Raw genomic sequence first — 16939 nt, 5'->3', positions numbered from 1 at the left:
ATCCCCCCTCTAGCTCCGCTACTCGCGTCGCCATTTCAGTTCTCCATTGCAATTGCACCAGATGGCTTCACCGCACTTTGCCACCTCTTGGTCAGTCTTGCAAATTTAGCAAGAGCTCAAGGAATCGCATCGTAATCGAGGCTGAGATATCAAAGGCGCAAATCTATTCTCGGCCAACAATGACCGGAAGATATTAGTAGTTCCAATCGTAACTTTCAAGCCCATTGCGTCGTAGAATTCGCTCTGGGTACACTCAAGTTTTGCTGTATTTTAATACATGGATGCAGGATTATTCCCCCTCTAATCAAGGATTGCCCAGCAAATGCCGCTTTTGGACAGGGTTAGTGAGAAATTTTGCACTAAGGTGGTGAAAGTGAATGGTGAAGTAAATATTGCGAGCTACTGTGCAGACGGCGTTAACTGGCGAAGCCGGTAGGCTCCACTGTCAGACCACAATCAGAAGAAAGCATTCCTTCGGCTTGCTCCTTTACGCTCTTCTTCTTCTGTTGTAGCACTTGGGTGGTGTTGTTCTTCATCGAAATTCTGAGAGTTCGGCTGCAGCTAAGAGTTCATCTGGTATGTGGGCTGCTCGTTGGGTTTCTCGTTTGTGTCTATGTCGGTGTTGTTTTGGAGGAACTCTATTCGTCAATCGTGTCTTTGCTCTTGGCGAATATGAAGTCACTATAGAATCAGTGGTAGAGGTGGGAGGTTTCTGCCGTGCCCATTTGCGGAATTGTGCGGTTAGTTTCAGTGGAGTGGGATCTCATAAAGGTTTTGAAGATTTTGTCTTTATTTGAGGTCGGTCCATGCTGTTGCGGAAAGTTGCATCGTCGAATATGCATTCACAAGATGGTGACCAGAGTGCAATCGATATTTTGAGGATATAGTTTCATAGCCACGAAATTGACTCGATTCGTTTTGCGCGCTCTGTTGTAGAGCTGATCCGATCGGATAGTTTTTAAGTTCCTTGAACTCTACTCTTCGGCTGTTAGAGAGTAGTGACGGTGGTACAGATATGGAACTAGGCTTTGATAGGCACTCGTCAATCTGAAGCTTTGAGTTCTCTCTTGGGGGTATTCTGGTGAACTGGGAAAATACGATCTATATTGCGAAGTATTACAAATTATTTGTCGATGCTTAGCTACTCAAATGTATGGGGAATAATTTTTTTTTTTCTCAGCACCACAAGGTACTTTTATTGCTACCAGCAAAAGCTTGTAAAGATGTCATACGTGATCTGATACCGCAGTATTTGTAAGATCTTTGTGAACTGTCGTAACGAAGTAGATGTGGTCAGGTGTGTAGCATCATGGGTTGCATACTGTCTTCCGAATCTGCGCCAGAGGACGGAGGGTCGCCTCCAGGGCTCAATGCGGATGGTGAGATTTACGTATATGTTCCAGGCCTCCGAACACCAAAGTATGTGGATCTGAAAGAGCACTTACAGGATGCCATTTCTGCGGACCTGGCATCTCGATTGCAGTATTTGCGATCCAATGTTTTAATTACGTCTGGGAAGAACACGCCGGCCTCCAAATCAAGGAGGAGAAAAACTAGTCAAGGTATATCTCAAGTTATAACTTGAGTCAAACAAACACACACAGACATACACACACACACAGTACCTCTTTTCAATTTCAAAGGTTGGTCTGTGAAATAATCGCCGTCAGCAGTGCATGTCCTCTATGTCGTCGTAGTTTAGTATGGCGATGAAACTTAGAACCCCTCTATAAAGCTACCAGACAGTCTAGGTGTTATTGATTAATGTAACTGACGAGTTCGATATCTTAGTGCTCGAACCTCGTGTACCAGCTGCACCAACATACTTGTATTGGCCCACATAATCACATTCATATGTCCTAGAGGTCTTTTCAAGTGTTAGCTTTCGTAATTTCCCCCCTTTTGCTTGTGCTGCTCGAGTAAATGTCTCATTGTGGTTGGTATGCAGATTCTCCTACTGCAGCTGATTTAGAGAAGGCATTAGTAAATTATCTTCCAGCTTTACTTGGCTTCGTTGCAGGAGGTTGTTGCACTATTCTTTTCTTTATTGAGGCTTGTTTTTAGGTATACAGATTCAATTCAACTGATCTTCCTGAGGGAGTTGTCCTTTTGGAATGAATACTAGTAGTTTACATGACCGATTTTGGTGAAATATGTGTTTCGATCATGGCCTAACTTTAATGTATTGTGATCGAAACACACACACCAAAAAACAATAAGGCTTAACTTCTACCTTATCTTTTGCTTGATGCCGCAGGTGAAAAGTGGACTTCAGGGCTTGTTTTCGAATGGACCAACGTGGAAGATGAAAAAAAGGTTGGTATTTATCACATTAGTCCTGGTTTTTACAGGACATGAAGTCTTTCATGAATCTTCTACTTCTCTTTTGATGTATGTTTTGATCACGTGGAGAACTTGACACGACAGATATAATTGAAACCTGACGGATTGGAGATTTTGTAATTACAGGAAACGGCTCTTGGAAGTGTTTATTATGAGTTGCTGTCAGTACTTCATCTGCTGGGGATGCTGGCTCTTCAAGAAGCGAATGTTCGCCTAACATCGAGACCGCCTGCGGAGGGCTATGCCCCCAAAGTCACTGAAGGCATGTGCTCTGCTTTGCACCCTATCTTTGATTCTGGCCGATAATTATCTGCGGGTTTTCTTTTGTGCGTTGTATCCGATGGCAACTTGTGTTAGCTTTGCTAGAGGTTGCGCACTAATTGCAGCAATACCATTTCTTTAGAGGCTTCGCTGCCTGAATGACTTGCATCACTCTTTGATAGGAAGGGCAGATCTGTTGACAACACTAACTTGATATATACCATGGCAATGTATGCCAATGGATAATTGATGAGTAAATGACATTTCACTAGACTATAATTAGGTCTAAGTTCGTACTTATACAGAAGTGTGTATGTTGTATCATTTGCCTTCACACGTAGAAGGGATAATCTGCGCTTCGTCAATGGAAGATTGTTTCAACAAAACTCAAAGTTGAGTTATCAAGATCTGAGGCTTGTGTAGCTATCCAGGGCTGTGCCAAGTGGTTCAATATCTAACATTAACAGTTGTGCCATCAGAGAGCAAGAGGAACGCTATTGAGATCCTGCTAAAAGCTGCCTCATATTTTGACTGTGCATTGCGTGCTGTGTTGCCTAACACACCAGAAGATATCAAGTAACAAATTGTTCTACACTATCATTTTGCATTGCATCGTGCTCTGGATGTAGTCACGTTGCTCAGTTATGCTATATACTAGGGTGTTGTAGCTGGAAAGAGGCACTTCTCGATATTTGAGGAAGTATCAAAATGTTTGATAACGTGGATCTTCGTAGTAGAGCATTGCCTTAAGTCATACATTAGCTTTTACAAATTTAAACTAGGCTGACCTATTTCTATTTAGCCTGTCACGAGTTTAGGATTTGCTAGTAAAAAAACGATTGCTTTTTGACGTTGCTTGAATATTTCTTCTGACGCAGGGCCAAGTTACCAGCTGATTTGTCAGAACCAATGCTTATAGCGCTGGAACACCAAGCTCTGGGCCATGTAAGCAGTTCTTGGATAAGTTGAGGCCGAGTGTAGTGTCATGTCATCTATTTTGAAGTTTAAACACGATGTCAAGTATGACTTAAAGCTTGTACTTAAACTATACCAGTAGGTGTGACGATCACGAAATATCAATGTGCAGGGTGTGGAGTTGCAGCTGAGTTTTGCAGTTGATAATATAAAAGCATCTCTGGCAGTGAAACGAAGATTAGCTTGTGAGCACGTGCAGGTTTGGAAGGAGGTTCGTATCCTAAAACCAGACTTTATTTTTCTTTACATAGGGTTGAATTCATTTAATGCATGTGTTTTCTGGGACGTGCATAGACTGTCGTTTTTGTGTGCAATAGTGGGTTTCCATGGACACTTATCCTCTTACTCACTCTGCTTCATGGAAGTGAACACTCGAGAATGACTTTTCTATGAATAGAACATAATGGATTGCTTTATGATATTGTCTCCAGGCAAATGAGAGGATCGAACACGTACCATTGATGGATGGGTGGAGGAAAAAACTTTTCTTGTTCTTGAAGTGGAAGCTGACTGAAGCCAAGGTAGATTGAGTTTCTCAACAAAAACTTTTTTATTCTAATGACAGTGGAATTAAGTTAGTAGCATTTATGAGTTATTCTGTTCAAATCTTCTCATAGCCTTGGATTGGTTCAATCCATCCGCGACTGTGGTTGTGTATTCCAGGCTGGTGCTTATTATTTCCATGGACTTATTTTGAACGAAGGTTATGAGGAAAATACACATGCACAAGCTTTAATGTGGCTAAAAGCAGCACACAAATACTTGAAAGACAGTCAGAGAATAAGACTCGAATTCAGCACTGCAGAGCCCACAACCAAGTATGTAGTTTTCTTTTGAAGTTCAACATTCTTTCATTGAGGTTGGAAAACTTGATCAATTTGTGCGAAATTGTCTCTAGGAAGGAATTATCATCAGAATTAACATACAGCCAACCTAATCAGGCATTTGTTGAATGCAGAGTACCTGAGGTTTGGGGACCCATAAAGTATTTTTTGGAGAGAATACCTAGAGAAGCAGTGAACAAATCCCGAGTCTTCAGAGAAAATTACCGAGAAGAAAAGTGCGTAAAACAAATTTAATTAATTCTTTCCTGCACATTTGAGACAATGAAATCTATCATTTTTTGAATTTTAAGATCTTTCTTTCCTTTGATGTTTAACACGGATATATGCCTAAGCGCAATGGGCTCTTCTGACTTCATTTTTTGTTCATAACTGGCTGCAGATTACCTATCGTTGTACCCAAGTTGCCAGAGTTCCCGCTGGCATTAATAGCTGAGCCCTACCATCTACCTCCAGTTGACCCAGCATGGGAAAAAGAATCTGGATATGAAGGAATTCCCACGCTCACCCCAGACATTGCCAGTTTTCTTGCAAAGAAGGATCCCAACCCCAAACCCGCAGCAATGTCCGACTTGAGAAGAGCCTGGCCCATGTCACCGCCATTGTTAGTCACCCCTGAGATGGTGCGAGCTAGATAACCCAAGTGTACATTACATTCAGGCCTTTAGTTTCATGCATTAGTCTCTCCTTACGCCAATGGTGCAAGTCTTTTCAGTTCGGCTCTAATTTTTTCAGTCGGTGATCTTTGCACCTTTGTTTCTGTGGAAACAAAATCAATGAACTCTTAGTTTCAATGGACAGGGCCGTTCTGTAGGTGACGTTAAAAAACAGCAGCTAGATAAAGTAGGGAGTTAGAATGGGTAGTAATCCCAGTTTCGTGGTAGTATTTTAGGCACATAGAAGTGAGACAAAAGGACTCTTTTATGAAGGTAGCATTGAATGCTCATCCACCTCTTGTAATCAGTTGCTGCAAGAATCAGAGGTGGGATTCAAGTAGCGTTTAACATGTAAATATTACAGAACGTTTCTAGTTATCCAACTCATTTCTTTACTTCCATGCTTGTGGATAATGTTGTGAATGTTTTACGAATCACATTTCCTTTTTTTTTTAGCCCAACTTAGTATTATAACCTCGCTCAACTACAACACATTAGTCAGTGAAGCTGCCCAACATGTTTTCACTGCTAAATTGCTTGCACTGCTGAGCACATGATCTTGTTGGTGGATCTTGTGGGGCTGTTTTTGGAGATTGTGGTTAGTTTTTGATTTAGATGAGGTCACCCACACTTCCCTACAATTGTCTTGGTTAAATCATAGTTCAAACTTGATTGTAAGATGCCTCCCACAATAAGATGGAAACAACAAATTTTTCTCAGAATTGTACTTCATGTAGTACCCTACTGTCATTTACTGGAGGCTCATAGAGTGAATCTAAAGGTAATTGACTTGAGAAGGTTTTTGAATTATTTTTTTTGGAATTGCTTTGTCTGGATCGAGCTGCATTACTAATACTTAGAAAAAACTAATTTGAATAAATTCAATTGTATTTTTTTATTTCTTTTATTTTTTTCATTAAAAAACAAGTTGATATAGTTGGGTAAAAATCATGTTATTACAGAAGTAGGCAGTTGCAAGTTCTGTTGCCTTCACAAAACCATTAATTGTTTACAATGATTTAGTTAAAGAAAACACAACGTGCAACTCCATCAATACTTATTGTTTATAATGCACATTAATTTTGGTCCATGTTTTACAAAAAAAACTAAACATCTATTTAATGATTTTTAAGTAATGATTTAGAGTTGAACTTTTCAAACACGAAAAAAGATCACCAACAAAATGGATATGACACACAGCTATACAACAATTCTTTATAGAATTCCAAAATCACACTAACAAACTGTTGGGCACCTTTACTTGAATATGTATTATAAATAGCCAATGAATTTTCTATTCTGTAAAAATCGTAGTTCAGAACTAACCCTGAAAAAAAAATCAAGTGGGAAGTATACTAGATACTTTAAATTCCCATATTTTTATTGTGAAAAAAAAAAAAAAAAAAAAAAACTTGTTTTAGGGTCCATCTATCTGACTTTGTTAAGCAGAAAATATAAAAGTATCATTGAAAAAGCCAAAAGGAAGAAGAGTCGCCCTCGAGGATTGATTCCCGGTGAACAGTGCCAGGACCCTTCTAGAGCCTGACCGCTCGACACTTGGTACGGCTGTTGCCAATCACAGACTGCCACGACTCGAGCACCACCTGTCAGATTTCTCTCGCCACGTGTGAAGTGATATCAGCCTACGTGGCAGTAGATCGCTTTCATTCAACCCTCGTACACAGGCCCTCGCTAAAGCACGCAACCCCCAGTTATAGACCCCGGTCTCCGATCGGGCAGCCATTGAAAATCGTTCGATTCAGCCTCGGGTTCGAACCCCCACGGTTACACACCTCGTTCCCATTACTGCCCCACTAACAAGCTGGCAACCGTTGCTGCAGTCACGGAGTTCGAATCGGACGGTGTGAGCTGTCATCGATTAAGATGCGATCCAACGGTGGAGAACTCTCGATGAACTACGACGGGGCCAGCCTTTCAAATTTAGTTTGGCGTTCCGTAGCACAGTTTGAAGTTTCCTTCCGGTGCGAGCCTCGATGAGGTCACGAAGTTGATGGACACCAATTTCGCCGGAGTCTGCACCCAATCCGAATTCTCGAGCATACGTAGAAATCATCAGCGCTCTAGTTGTGTGGATGTCGAAATTCCATTGTAGGGTTTGAAAATTTTCTTCCGCACACATTTAGTGAGGTGTAAGACAAGGTTTTGTTGCCGAAGAAGGGTTACAGGGTTTCGAGTTTTTGGAATAGGCAACGGCGAGGTGTGGAGTGTGGCTAGTGAGGTTGAAGGCGCTGCTGAGAGACACTGAGAAACTGTGATAATTTTCTAAGTGTTTGAAGGCTATGGCGGCGTCGGGTGGAGAGTTTGATCACCTGTTCAAGATTTTGTTGATCGGGGATTCAGGGGTGGGGAAGAGTAGTTTGTTGGTGCGGTTCACGGCTGACACGTTTGATGACTTGTCGCCGACTATTGGAGTGGATTTTAAGGTGAAGATGATGACGCTCGGGGGTAAGAAGTTGAAGCTGACGATCTGGGACACGGCGGGGCAAGAGAGGTTCAGGACCCTGACGAGTTCGTATTACAGGGGCGCGCAGGGGATCATTCTTGTGTATGATGTCTCCCGACGGGCAACTTTCACGAATTTGTCCGACATCTGGCTGAAGGAGGTGGATCGTTACTCCACGAACCCGGATTGTATCAAGATGCTCATAGGGAACAAGGTGGATTTGGAGGAACACGAGCGGGTGGTGACGAAGAAGGAGGGAATTGCGTTTGCTAGGCAGCACGGGTGCTTATTTCTGGAGGCCAGTGCCAAGACGAGCGTCAATGTGCAACGATGCTTTGATGAACTCGTGCAGAAGATTTTGGATACTCCAAGCTTGACAGCGGATACGGCGCAATTGAAGAAGAATGTGCTCAGACCTGGGGAAACAGCGGATTTGCCAGCACCCGACGCTGGCGGTGCGTGCGGTTGTTGATAGATTATTGTCACAAAACGTTGGAGTTCGCTAAATTTGGTATTGATTTTATCCCTTGTACATGTGTAGTTCCTTTTATGGCAAGCATTGGACAATTGCCTGTAAATCATTTTTGGTGTATCGAATGCATATGTCTTTGGACAAATAAACGAGGTTACCTGATTTCACACACACGCGAGTATCATGAGTTTGGCATGTTACACCCTAAAGGATGTCACATAGATTGTGATGGGGTTTTATTGTTTCAGATTGATTTGTCTTGTTCGCACTTTTAGATTACTGACGGTTTTTTAAAAATCAGCTAAGAATTAAGCGGAAGTCTAGTACTATATTCTTGTGATTTGGAGTTATAAAAGTTGTACGAGAGTGTCTCACACTTGTATTTTTATATGTTTTTGGTAAGTCCTGTTGCGATTGTAATTACAGACAGTTGCACTTGTGAGTTAATTGAGCCTTGCTACTATAATCTCTGTGTCTTCTTTCTCTTGAACTCCGCAATTTTCCTGTAGAGACGGCAAATCTTGAGGGTAATGTTGAGTTCTCGATGATATGGCGTTGAGGCATGAAACCTTATTATAGTGAATTCTGCATCTAACCGTGGGAAAAGGCTCTTAATCTATGGCAAGTAAACAGTGACTCATCGCTGTATGGTTGGACGGACGTGTTGCGTGCACTATGGCATAATGTCCTGTTTGTGGTGTAATCAGTTGGTCAGTTGTAGACACTGTTGTTGGTAAAAAGTCATGCAGATTATTGGACAGAATTGATGTAGTTGTAGATTAGATGGATTCGCTAGCTCAAAAACTAAGATCGGAGGCTGGTCTACCGAAGGAAGCTGTAGACCAGTTCTCACTCAAATCTCCATGAATTGAGCTTCTGTTAGCTTTTTGCTCAATTTTCTCTACTTAGAAGTTTCCTTGATCCTTATTCCATTATTATTTGCACTTGCCAATATACTCACATAACCTCTTATCAAGCGTATCGACACCTTTTTGTATTCGCTGATTTAAGGCCTCTAAGAAATAATCTTGCAGTCTTCAGATCTTTGCACCTTATCATGTATCTTTCTGGTATGTAATTTATCTTGAGTTTAGCTATCATCGTCTCGAAGCTTCTCCATCATTACTTTTGAAAAAGAGCGAAGAGAGGATGGAACTGTCTAATGCCAACCGTTTCAATATTTAATATGTATACTTGACAACCTTTCTGGAGGATGAATAAGATGCTAAATTCAAGTATGAGACCCCTGAAAAATGTCTGCCACTTCATTTTCGAGGCTGTGTTGATCAAGGCCCCTTCAACGTTACTTGTTGCTCTTACTAGACGTGACCAAAGGTTTGATATTTAGCTAGTAGAAACGATATTTTACCCTATGTCAATGTCTTGGTGAGACTCCATTAATTAGAGGTGGATCATTAGGTGTCTCGTCACTTGACCATTCCTCATTTACTCCACAGTCTGCAGCATACAAAGACCTAGAATACTCTATTTTTACGAGAGGTTGCAGATCATCCTCAGCGATGGGTTCACTCCTGAGTAGCATTGGGACAATTCTCGGAGTTATGAGTCGCAGCTCCGGCTTGTCCAATGTGCACAGAAGGGCCGTCCAGTTGAATGCTGTTTTTCTAAATCGTGAATGATCCAACTGATTAGTGAAAAATGCCTCATGTTTGAGATTCAAGTGGAAGCGGCTCACCTTTATGAGGAAAAGCAGTGATCCTGAAGGGGTGCGTTTCATGTTCACCTCACCTGTCACAATTTCCATCAAAACTATGCCGTAGCCATACACGTCCACCTTCTCCGTTAGCAGACCTGGTGTACATGTTCGGGTGCAACATACCCTCTGCAGTACAACCGCCCAATTTCATTTGCGTTTTCAAAAACCGTATAAGATACAGATAGTCTTGTGCTCTTCACTTGGATCCATACAATTTCTTCAGCAGTTGAACGAAGTCGGAGTTAACAACGCTGATAGAAATCCACTGTCAATGTGCCAGCAACTTTGGTGGTGTAATGAGATTGTTCCTCTGAAAACAGCTTGGCCAAGCCAAAGTCAGCAATCTTAGCTTCCAGATTGCGATCTAGAAGGATGTTGGTTTTCATGCCCCTGTGTATGATCCGGGGCGTGATTTCGTAGTGCAAGTAGACCAGCCCTCGGGCAGTTCCCAGGGCTATGCTGAAACGGGCGAACCAGTTTACTAAAATAGCTTCTTTCGGATCACATGTCTCAGCAACACAGGAATTGGGTTATTTCACAGATGCGGTGAGGGGTGAAGGCTGGAGTCTCCCATCACCAGGAGAAAAATCGATTATCGAACTGCGAGCTGGATAATGATTTACCAAGCAATGCCTGTCGAAGACTCCTGTTCTCCATATACTCATAGACCTGCAGTCTGTGACGCCCCTCCACACAACATCCCCGCAGCTTGACAAGGTTTCGACGCTTAACTCCGCTGATGACTACCACCTCATTTAAGAATTCACGAGCTCCTTGCTTCGAGTTTTCCTACAGCTTCTTCACAGCTACCAGTGTACCGTCTTTCAACCTCCCCTGATCATGTGCAGTTCCTTTTTAAACTCGAGGATAATACGCACAAAAAAATCTCAGTGAAAACTTTTTTTTTGTATATAGTTGATTTCTGGTAAACTTTTGGTTCACCGATTCCAAACAACAGAATGAGAAGGGAATCATCCAAGGTTATTCGATTACTTAGTAATTGAAGCAGCTTCTTTGAATTGCACATTAGATGCAGTATCTGGTACACTTCTCCGAAACCACATTCACCCAGCTTCTTGTCCTTGTGAAACTTTTGTGTACAAGCTTTCAGATCCTTATAGCTATATTTGTATGTTGCAATGGGTTGCCTGGCAAAATCTGTCAAAAACTGCCCAATTCTGTGAGCTAGCTAGCTCCCCCTTCCATAACTTGATGCACATCGGATTACCCTCTCGTTGCCGAGTCAGCCATTTACGAAATGACACCATCAATGCAGTTGTCGAACCGTGAAATCCACTAAGAGAGAAACCCATGTTATCGTCTGCCCACCTGCTGTGGTTTCGCTTACAGATGACTTCAACGCTTTTCTCCCCAAAAGATAGCAAGCGAAAATGACGAACATGAGAAGGGGTCCAGGAAGGATTGCAGCTAAACAGCTAAAAACTTTCCCCTCATTTCCCTTTTGGGAGAGCCTTCAAAAGCACAATTATTACAGCACAAATTCTTCAAGTAAGCCTTGATTGGTGGTTCGTTCAGGTACACGGATTGCGGGCAGAGAGGTTGGTCATGAGGTTCCACAGCCTTAGTGCATCTGGTAAGATTGACCTGTGATTGCCCACAAGTGACTGCTTTAGTAGGAACGCTCCAGTTGGTCTACCACCAAAACACCTTCAGCGTAAGAGAGAAAGAGAAATAGACGATCACTGTAACAACACGAGATAAAATCGCCATTTTAAGATCGACACTCGGGATCAATTGAGATGGTTGCAATACAGATCCCAACCTGGGACTCTTGACAGGCCAGTCGATTCGGCCCGACGTTGGCGTCAAATAATCTCCGCTTGATGGAATTGAAGATGTCATCCGATTTCACAATCACATCTATGCCAGCTACTCCATACAGAATTCCTTCACTGATAACTGCACAGGACAGACAGACACACAGACACACAGATAGGCAGGTCCAGTGTCTGTTGCTTTAGAAGACCCAAGGTCTCGATGAAACCAAGCAGAGGATTCGTAAACAGGGATTTTGGAAACTTACCTGGGTACGTGACGGTGGCAACAAGGCCCAGTCCATCGAAGTCGTCGTATGTTTCTGTCCAGAAACTACTGTTGGCTGCAGTTCTCAACGTGGCTTGATAATCGAAGTAAGGGCGTATGGCCCAATGCGGATTCCGTTGTGCATCTACAAGGGTGACATACGTGACCGTGCTGTTCATCATACAAGATAAACTCCGGAGCTCGAGAAGTGGATCTGGAGTCATGTTTACCCCTAAGCTGAAGAAGAACACCGTTACGTTTTCCGAGTTTAGGGATGCGGCCATGTGTAGAAGTGTCGAATCGTTGTTGAATCCAGGATTTTTCGCAAAGTTTCCATCTGTCAGCACCACGAACATCTGTCCAAGCCAGATCGAAGACACACTGCACAAATGAGCAGTACATGGAACCATATCTGTGTCACTGGCTAGTGCTGAATTCAGGAAAATGCACCCACCAGTAATGCTGCCTTGATTTCAAAAACACCTATACCTTCAGTAAACTAGTTGAGTTGAGGGCTCCTCTCGCTGTCTCGAATGCTTTCGTGATGTTTGAAAACTTTTGTGGAGAGTTCGACAGTGATAGCACTTGAAAGGTACTGTATAACAGGTAGGAAGGTTGATCTTTTTGTACAATAACCTGCTTATTTCATGGAATACGAAGGGCAGTGTCGATTACATCTATACGACTAATATTTAGCTCACAACAGCGGTAAGTGCCACAACTGATGCACGGCATAAGCAAGATAACGAGGAAGCCAAAGGTGTTGGAATTACAGAAGTTGGTTGCAGTAAAATTGCTCGAGTAGAGTTGAATGTAACTAAGTTGATGCAGTCATCAGGCCTGAAAGTGCCAAATAGTGCTTGGATGACAATCTTGGTGTTGACGAAAGTAGAACTATCTACTTGGCCTTCATCTAGAAGCACAACTAGATCCTTGATAACAGATACCGCTGTTATGTACCTACAAAAGATAGTCCTTTCATGTGGTGTGAATAAAAAAAGAACTAGTCAAATGAGACACACAAAGCCCCTGGTAAAAATCCCTCCTAATGTCTAATTACTCTCAAGATTCCTGTTTATCTGAAGGAGGAGGCCAAAGATTCCGGGCAAGGAAAATCATGCAACTACCATGTTTTCAGAAATGTGAACAATCTATCTTTGAGGAGCAAGCTCAATTTCAGAAGTGTACACAGTCTCTTAGTTATAATGAATATATGATGAAAAACTGCAGGAATTTGAAGGTAGCCACATTACATTACCAGGGCCGCTTGCGAGGATCGTACTGGATGCAATCCTTGCTGGGATCCGCTTCCTGTTTTCAAGCATTGAACAAGATAGAATAAAAAAGAAGAAGAAGAAAAAAAAAAGACTTTAGTGGTCGATCGTGTAGAAGCTGCATTATCCCCCCCCCCTATTTTCCTTTTCTATTTTTATTTTTTATTTTTCTCTGTTTTAAAATTGACTAATCATTTATTTGCAGGCAGTAGTTTTCTCAACACAGGACAAACTCTTATGGACAGAAATTCCCAAGGAAAAACAAAAATTGCAATGATCCAAAACAACATACTCGGCCAGGATAGATACGCCAAGCGCCTTCGCAGATCCGAAGTAATTCCAAAACGTGAGCTCGTTGGAAACTGGTTCACTACTGGCAGGAAATTGGAGAATCGATTGTGATCAGATTTCTCTTGTTAGATCTGGACTCAGATTTGAGGAATTCTTGAACTGCGGAGAAACTCTAGAATCAAAAAACAAAATAAAAACCAGTTACAAAATTACAACCAGCGAGCAGTAGTAGACAACATAAAAGCATAGCAAGAGAACATAGTACAATCTCAGGTACTCCAGTAACATGTTTCAGAAGTCCATAAAAACGACGAAGCATTTCTTATAACAACACTAAAACTGTCACAATAACATGCATTTCTGACTTGGTAGCTGAGATCATGCTTTTCCTGATCACAAGCTCTGACTTGAGCTTGTACGCTGTACCTGCAGACTCAGTACTTGCTCTGACGTGATCTCAACGATCACAAAGGTCTTTACTTCTTGGCCCAGAAGCTTACACACTAATTAGAGATCCTATCAATTGGGTTAGCTTGAAGAATGAGCTCTTCCGTTTATTTCTAAAATTTAAGTGCCCAGCAGCTGCGACCGGCAACTGGGCTATTTACTCCAAAACCTACAAAACTGTACCAAAGGACTCATTTGAGTTAAACTACACAACGAGAGTGTGTTGTTAATTAGCTCCGGGACCTTACAATTCCAGAAGTTGCTTTATACTTCACAAGTTCCGAGGCAGAGCAACCAGCTTACCGCACTAAGCCATTTCCAATGAAGTCTACCTTCAAGTTCATACATGCGTCACTGCCCGTTCCAGCGTTCTTACAATCTGTGACTTTTTAAGGTGCTTTGATACATGTGAAATGGTCTTTTTGCATTGGCGAAAACGAATGACGGGAGCATAGGTCGACGCAATTCGACAAACCTGCAATCCCAATCACCGTAAATCAGATACCTAAGCTTCCAGGACAGGCGCTTGCTTCTTCAACACACACCTGAGTGGCAAAAAAATTACAATCACGACTGATAAGAGTTTTACTCCAATAAAATTTTGCCATACGCTGATCCCGTTAGCTTTAGCCCCAGCTTCACTGTTTCAAGAACAGACGAAAAACATTCATTCTGGAAAATGAATTTCCTAGACGTTGAATGCAAGGCGTTTTATGCTCGGGAAAAAGGCCAGGAATGTAAGCATTCACCGCAATCAGTTGTCTCCGCTGCAAGTTGCAGACACAGAGCATGGTGAGCCAGTAGTCGCACTTTCTTCTCCTTCTCGTTCAGAAAATTTTCTTGCTCTTCAAGTGTTTGTCCTGCAGCTGAGCTTGAAAGGATCCACGACACCAGTGGCAACATCAAGCAATCGGGCAGACCTAACTTCTCCATAGATCACAGACAATCTCTTTTTGCTCACTATTTCCCTACCAGGTACCAAGCCACTCAGCTTTAGTAGTAAGGATAACTTGGGTAGCTCATCTCCAGCGTATAATACCTACTCCATGCTGCTAGATCAATACAAACATTGCAATCATCCAACTGCTCTTGAATGTCGTTCCCACTCAAAACCTCAAGTTTCGTGATCTCCTGGACAGGATAAAAGAAATGCCGTTTTCTAAAGAAAATGTTGCTTCTAACCTCGCGCTGTTTGTATAATTTCTGTATCGGAGCAGCATGTACTGTTGTAGTTAGGATACTTACTGCGTCTCTGAGAGTAAATCTGATTGAAGTTCGGTTATAATTTCTTCAGCTAAAATTGGTGGTTGCATTTCTCACATCACTGGTCTGTAGCAGGGGCGTTACGGCCACTGACCATCGGCCAGTAATAGCACCTACCACAAGAAGCACAACCATCTTTCAATTACTGCAAGGATCCACTTTCCACCATGGACAGGCTTACACTGTTTAGCGAAAGCGTCGAGAATCATCATCTTCTGGAAGTTCTCGTAAAGATTCTGCTTGGGAGAGAGCAACAACGATTGCTTACAGTTCCCGTAAGAGAGCGATTGAGTCAGACACAAGCACATGAAAAACTCTAACTCAGAGTACCATTAAAACTTATGCACCATTTGTTGCTGTCTGCCTTGAAAGGCAAAGAGAGCGCGTATTGATCGCAGCCAGGTAGATCGTTTTGGAGCTTGCTAGTGCCCTCGGTCGCAGTTGTTGTCAGGGAGGCTCCACAATGAACTGCCGAGTACGTTTGTTGTTGACGGGGCTGGGGCAGGGTCTAGCCCTACGCTCATCGTGCCTCACTGCAAAACTAACGGTGCTGGGGTAGATAATGACCACAAGCCACAATACTAGCACCTTTTAAAGTTCAAAGAAAGAAAAGAATAGAAACTATATCAGAAACTACTCAAAATTGCCACAGCGGGCTCTTGAAGAAGTAATCGACTGGAAATGTGAATGTTCGTAGGAAATGAACGACCAGATGGCACAAGATATGTGACCCCTACACCACAAGAATCACATGATCAGAGGGTCATCACTGCGTTTTTCTCACATGGAAAATGTTGTGTCGCGGTGTGCAAGCAGCGACGTGATCCCCGTCACTTACACAGCGTTAGGTCCACTTGGAGTCACACTAGTGCGCAAAGTGGGTGTGAGGAACCATTGTACGCAATCCTCAGTGAATAGAAACCGGAAGCGTATTCTCAAGAATGCCCAAGCCTGGAGGCTGGGAACTCGGTACGCAGTACAAGGTCAGAAACTACAGCATAGAGTGGATTCCAGAGACTACTAATTCACAGTCTCGATTTGAATCAGAAATATCCGTTGCACAAGAGTCTCCCGATGTGCAGAGTGGAGTAGTTACCGGGGTCATATTTCTCAAAAAAATTCAAAACGAAGATACTTAAGAATATGATTATGAGATGGAGTTGTGATTCCCGCGTCCGTTCTCTCTCCCCATTTTCATAACCCACACAGGATCCTGCCGTGGGAAAAAGGGGGTACTATCAGAACTCTTACAGGATGGTGCTTGTTTCCTGCGATCCATTGGGTTGTGAAGATAACGATCCAAACTTAGTCGTCGTGCACACAGATATTCGACAAGAGCATGCTCTCAATTTCAACACTACCAACAAATAACTGAGCGAACAGTCATGCGTGTAAGCATGGTCTCCACATTGACAATCTAGATCCTAAGCAGCAACCCACCCACCGAAAGAAGTATCATTTAGATCTTCGGCAATGGGATGCATACTTACACTTGCACCACAATGCTCAGCTTCGGTCCCTTTTTCTTCACCAGAGACTGGACTGGCATTAGACTATTTCACCGTTCTGTTCTCAACTCTCCGAGTGTGTATCAGCCATATCTTTCAATCTGTTCCAACTGACACATTTTGCTTGATCGATTTAGAGCAATTTAATTCAGTTGTATCCTTATTTGTTATATAAACATATTTGTTGCATTGATAGAAGAACTTTACCACCTTATGCTTTTATGGTCACAATGAGTTGGATTGCATTGCATTTGTGAACATCAACTTCCATTCAAAGTATGAAAGATCTTCACTTTTTATTTAGTTGAGAGACTCTCCGTCCAAAAAAGAAACCTTTATATGGGATGTTTGAGTAAAGAGCAATTTTTATTTTCTGATGTTGT

The 16939-nt window shown here is 42.4% G+C and overlaps 4 protein-coding genes and 1 long non-coding RNA gene across 6 annotated transcripts; 2 read left to right on the top strand and 3 right to left on the bottom strand.

Moving 5' to 3' along the window:
* The first annotated feature begins 236 nt into the window (after positions 1 to 236).
* On the top strand, positions 237 to 5476 carry LOC112293079 (uncharacterized). Of its 2 annotated transcripts, XM_090257066.1 has the most exons (12): positions 237 to 576; positions 1298 to 1562; positions 1949 to 2023; positions 2258 to 2316; positions 2470 to 2605; positions 3084 to 3180; positions 3483 to 3549; positions 3692 to 3790; positions 4011 to 4100; positions 4243 to 4397; positions 4538 to 4639; positions 4804 to 5476. In XM_090257066.1, exons 2-12 carry the CDS (start codon positions 1310 to 1312, stop codon positions 5057 to 5059), a joined length of 1389 nt encoding a protein of 462 aa, XP_090113192.1. In that variant the 5' UTR covers positions 237 to 576; positions 1298 to 1309; the 3' UTR covers positions 5060 to 5476. The 2 variants fall into 2 exon arrangements, with proteins under 2 accessions (XP_090113192.1, XP_024397909.3); XM_024542141.3 differs by lacking the exon at positions 1949 to 2023 and having other exon boundaries at positions 322 to 576.
* Positions 5477 to 6825: 1349 nt separating this feature from the next.
* LOC112293968 (ras-related protein RABC1) lies at positions 6826 to 8184 on the top strand. Its single transcript, XM_024544006.2, has one exon. The coding sequence runs from the start codon at positions 7378 to 7380 to the stop codon at positions 8011 to 8013; it is 636 nt and encodes a 211-aa protein (XP_024399774.1). The 5' UTR covers positions 6826 to 7377; the 3' UTR covers positions 8014 to 8184.
* A 1204-nt stretch (positions 8185 to 9388) lies between these two features.
* On the bottom strand, positions 9389 to 11043 carry LOC141046358 (putative serine/threonine-protein kinase). Its single transcript, XM_073539767.1, has 4 exons — positions 10879 to 11043; positions 10308 to 10519; positions 9997 to 10189; positions 9389 to 9856 (listed from the first exon to the last, which is right to left on the bottom strand). The coding sequence occupies exons 1-4, from the start codon at positions 11041 to 11043 to the stop codon at positions 9389 to 9391; spliced, it is 1038 nt and encodes a 345-aa protein (XP_073395868.1).
* On the bottom strand, positions 11010 to 14129 carry LOC141046359 (uncharacterized). The gene is made up of 8 exons (XM_090243564.1): positions 14089 to 14129; positions 13704 to 13764; positions 13032 to 13084; positions 12547 to 12733; positions 12263 to 12409; positions 11775 to 12129; positions 11514 to 11650; positions 11010 to 11335 (listed from the first exon to the last, which is right to left on the bottom strand). The coding sequence occupies exons 1-8, from the start codon at positions 14127 to 14129 to the stop codon at positions 11159 to 11161; spliced, it is 1158 nt and encodes a 385-aa protein (XP_090099690.1). The 3' UTR covers positions 11010 to 11158.
* LOC149987661 (uncharacterized) lies at positions 13780 to 15886 on the bottom strand. Its single transcript, XR_016506833.1, has 2 exons — positions 14535 to 15886; positions 13780 to 14260 (listed from the first exon to the last, which is right to left on the bottom strand). It is a non-coding gene; the product is annotated as an uncharacterized LOC149987661 (long non-coding RNA).
* Between the last annotated feature and the right edge of the window lie 1053 nt (positions 15887 to 16939).

This window comes from Physcomitrium patens, chromosome 16 (assembly GCF_059467195.1).
Source record: "Physcomitrium patens ecotype Gransden chromosome 16, ASM5946719v1, whole genome shotgun sequence".
NCBI classification, from domain to species: domain Eukaryota; kingdom Viridiplantae; phylum Streptophyta; class Bryopsida; order Funariales; family Funariaceae; genus Physcomitrium; species Physcomitrium patens.
This window is presented reverse-complemented; position numbering and strand designations above follow the sequence as displayed.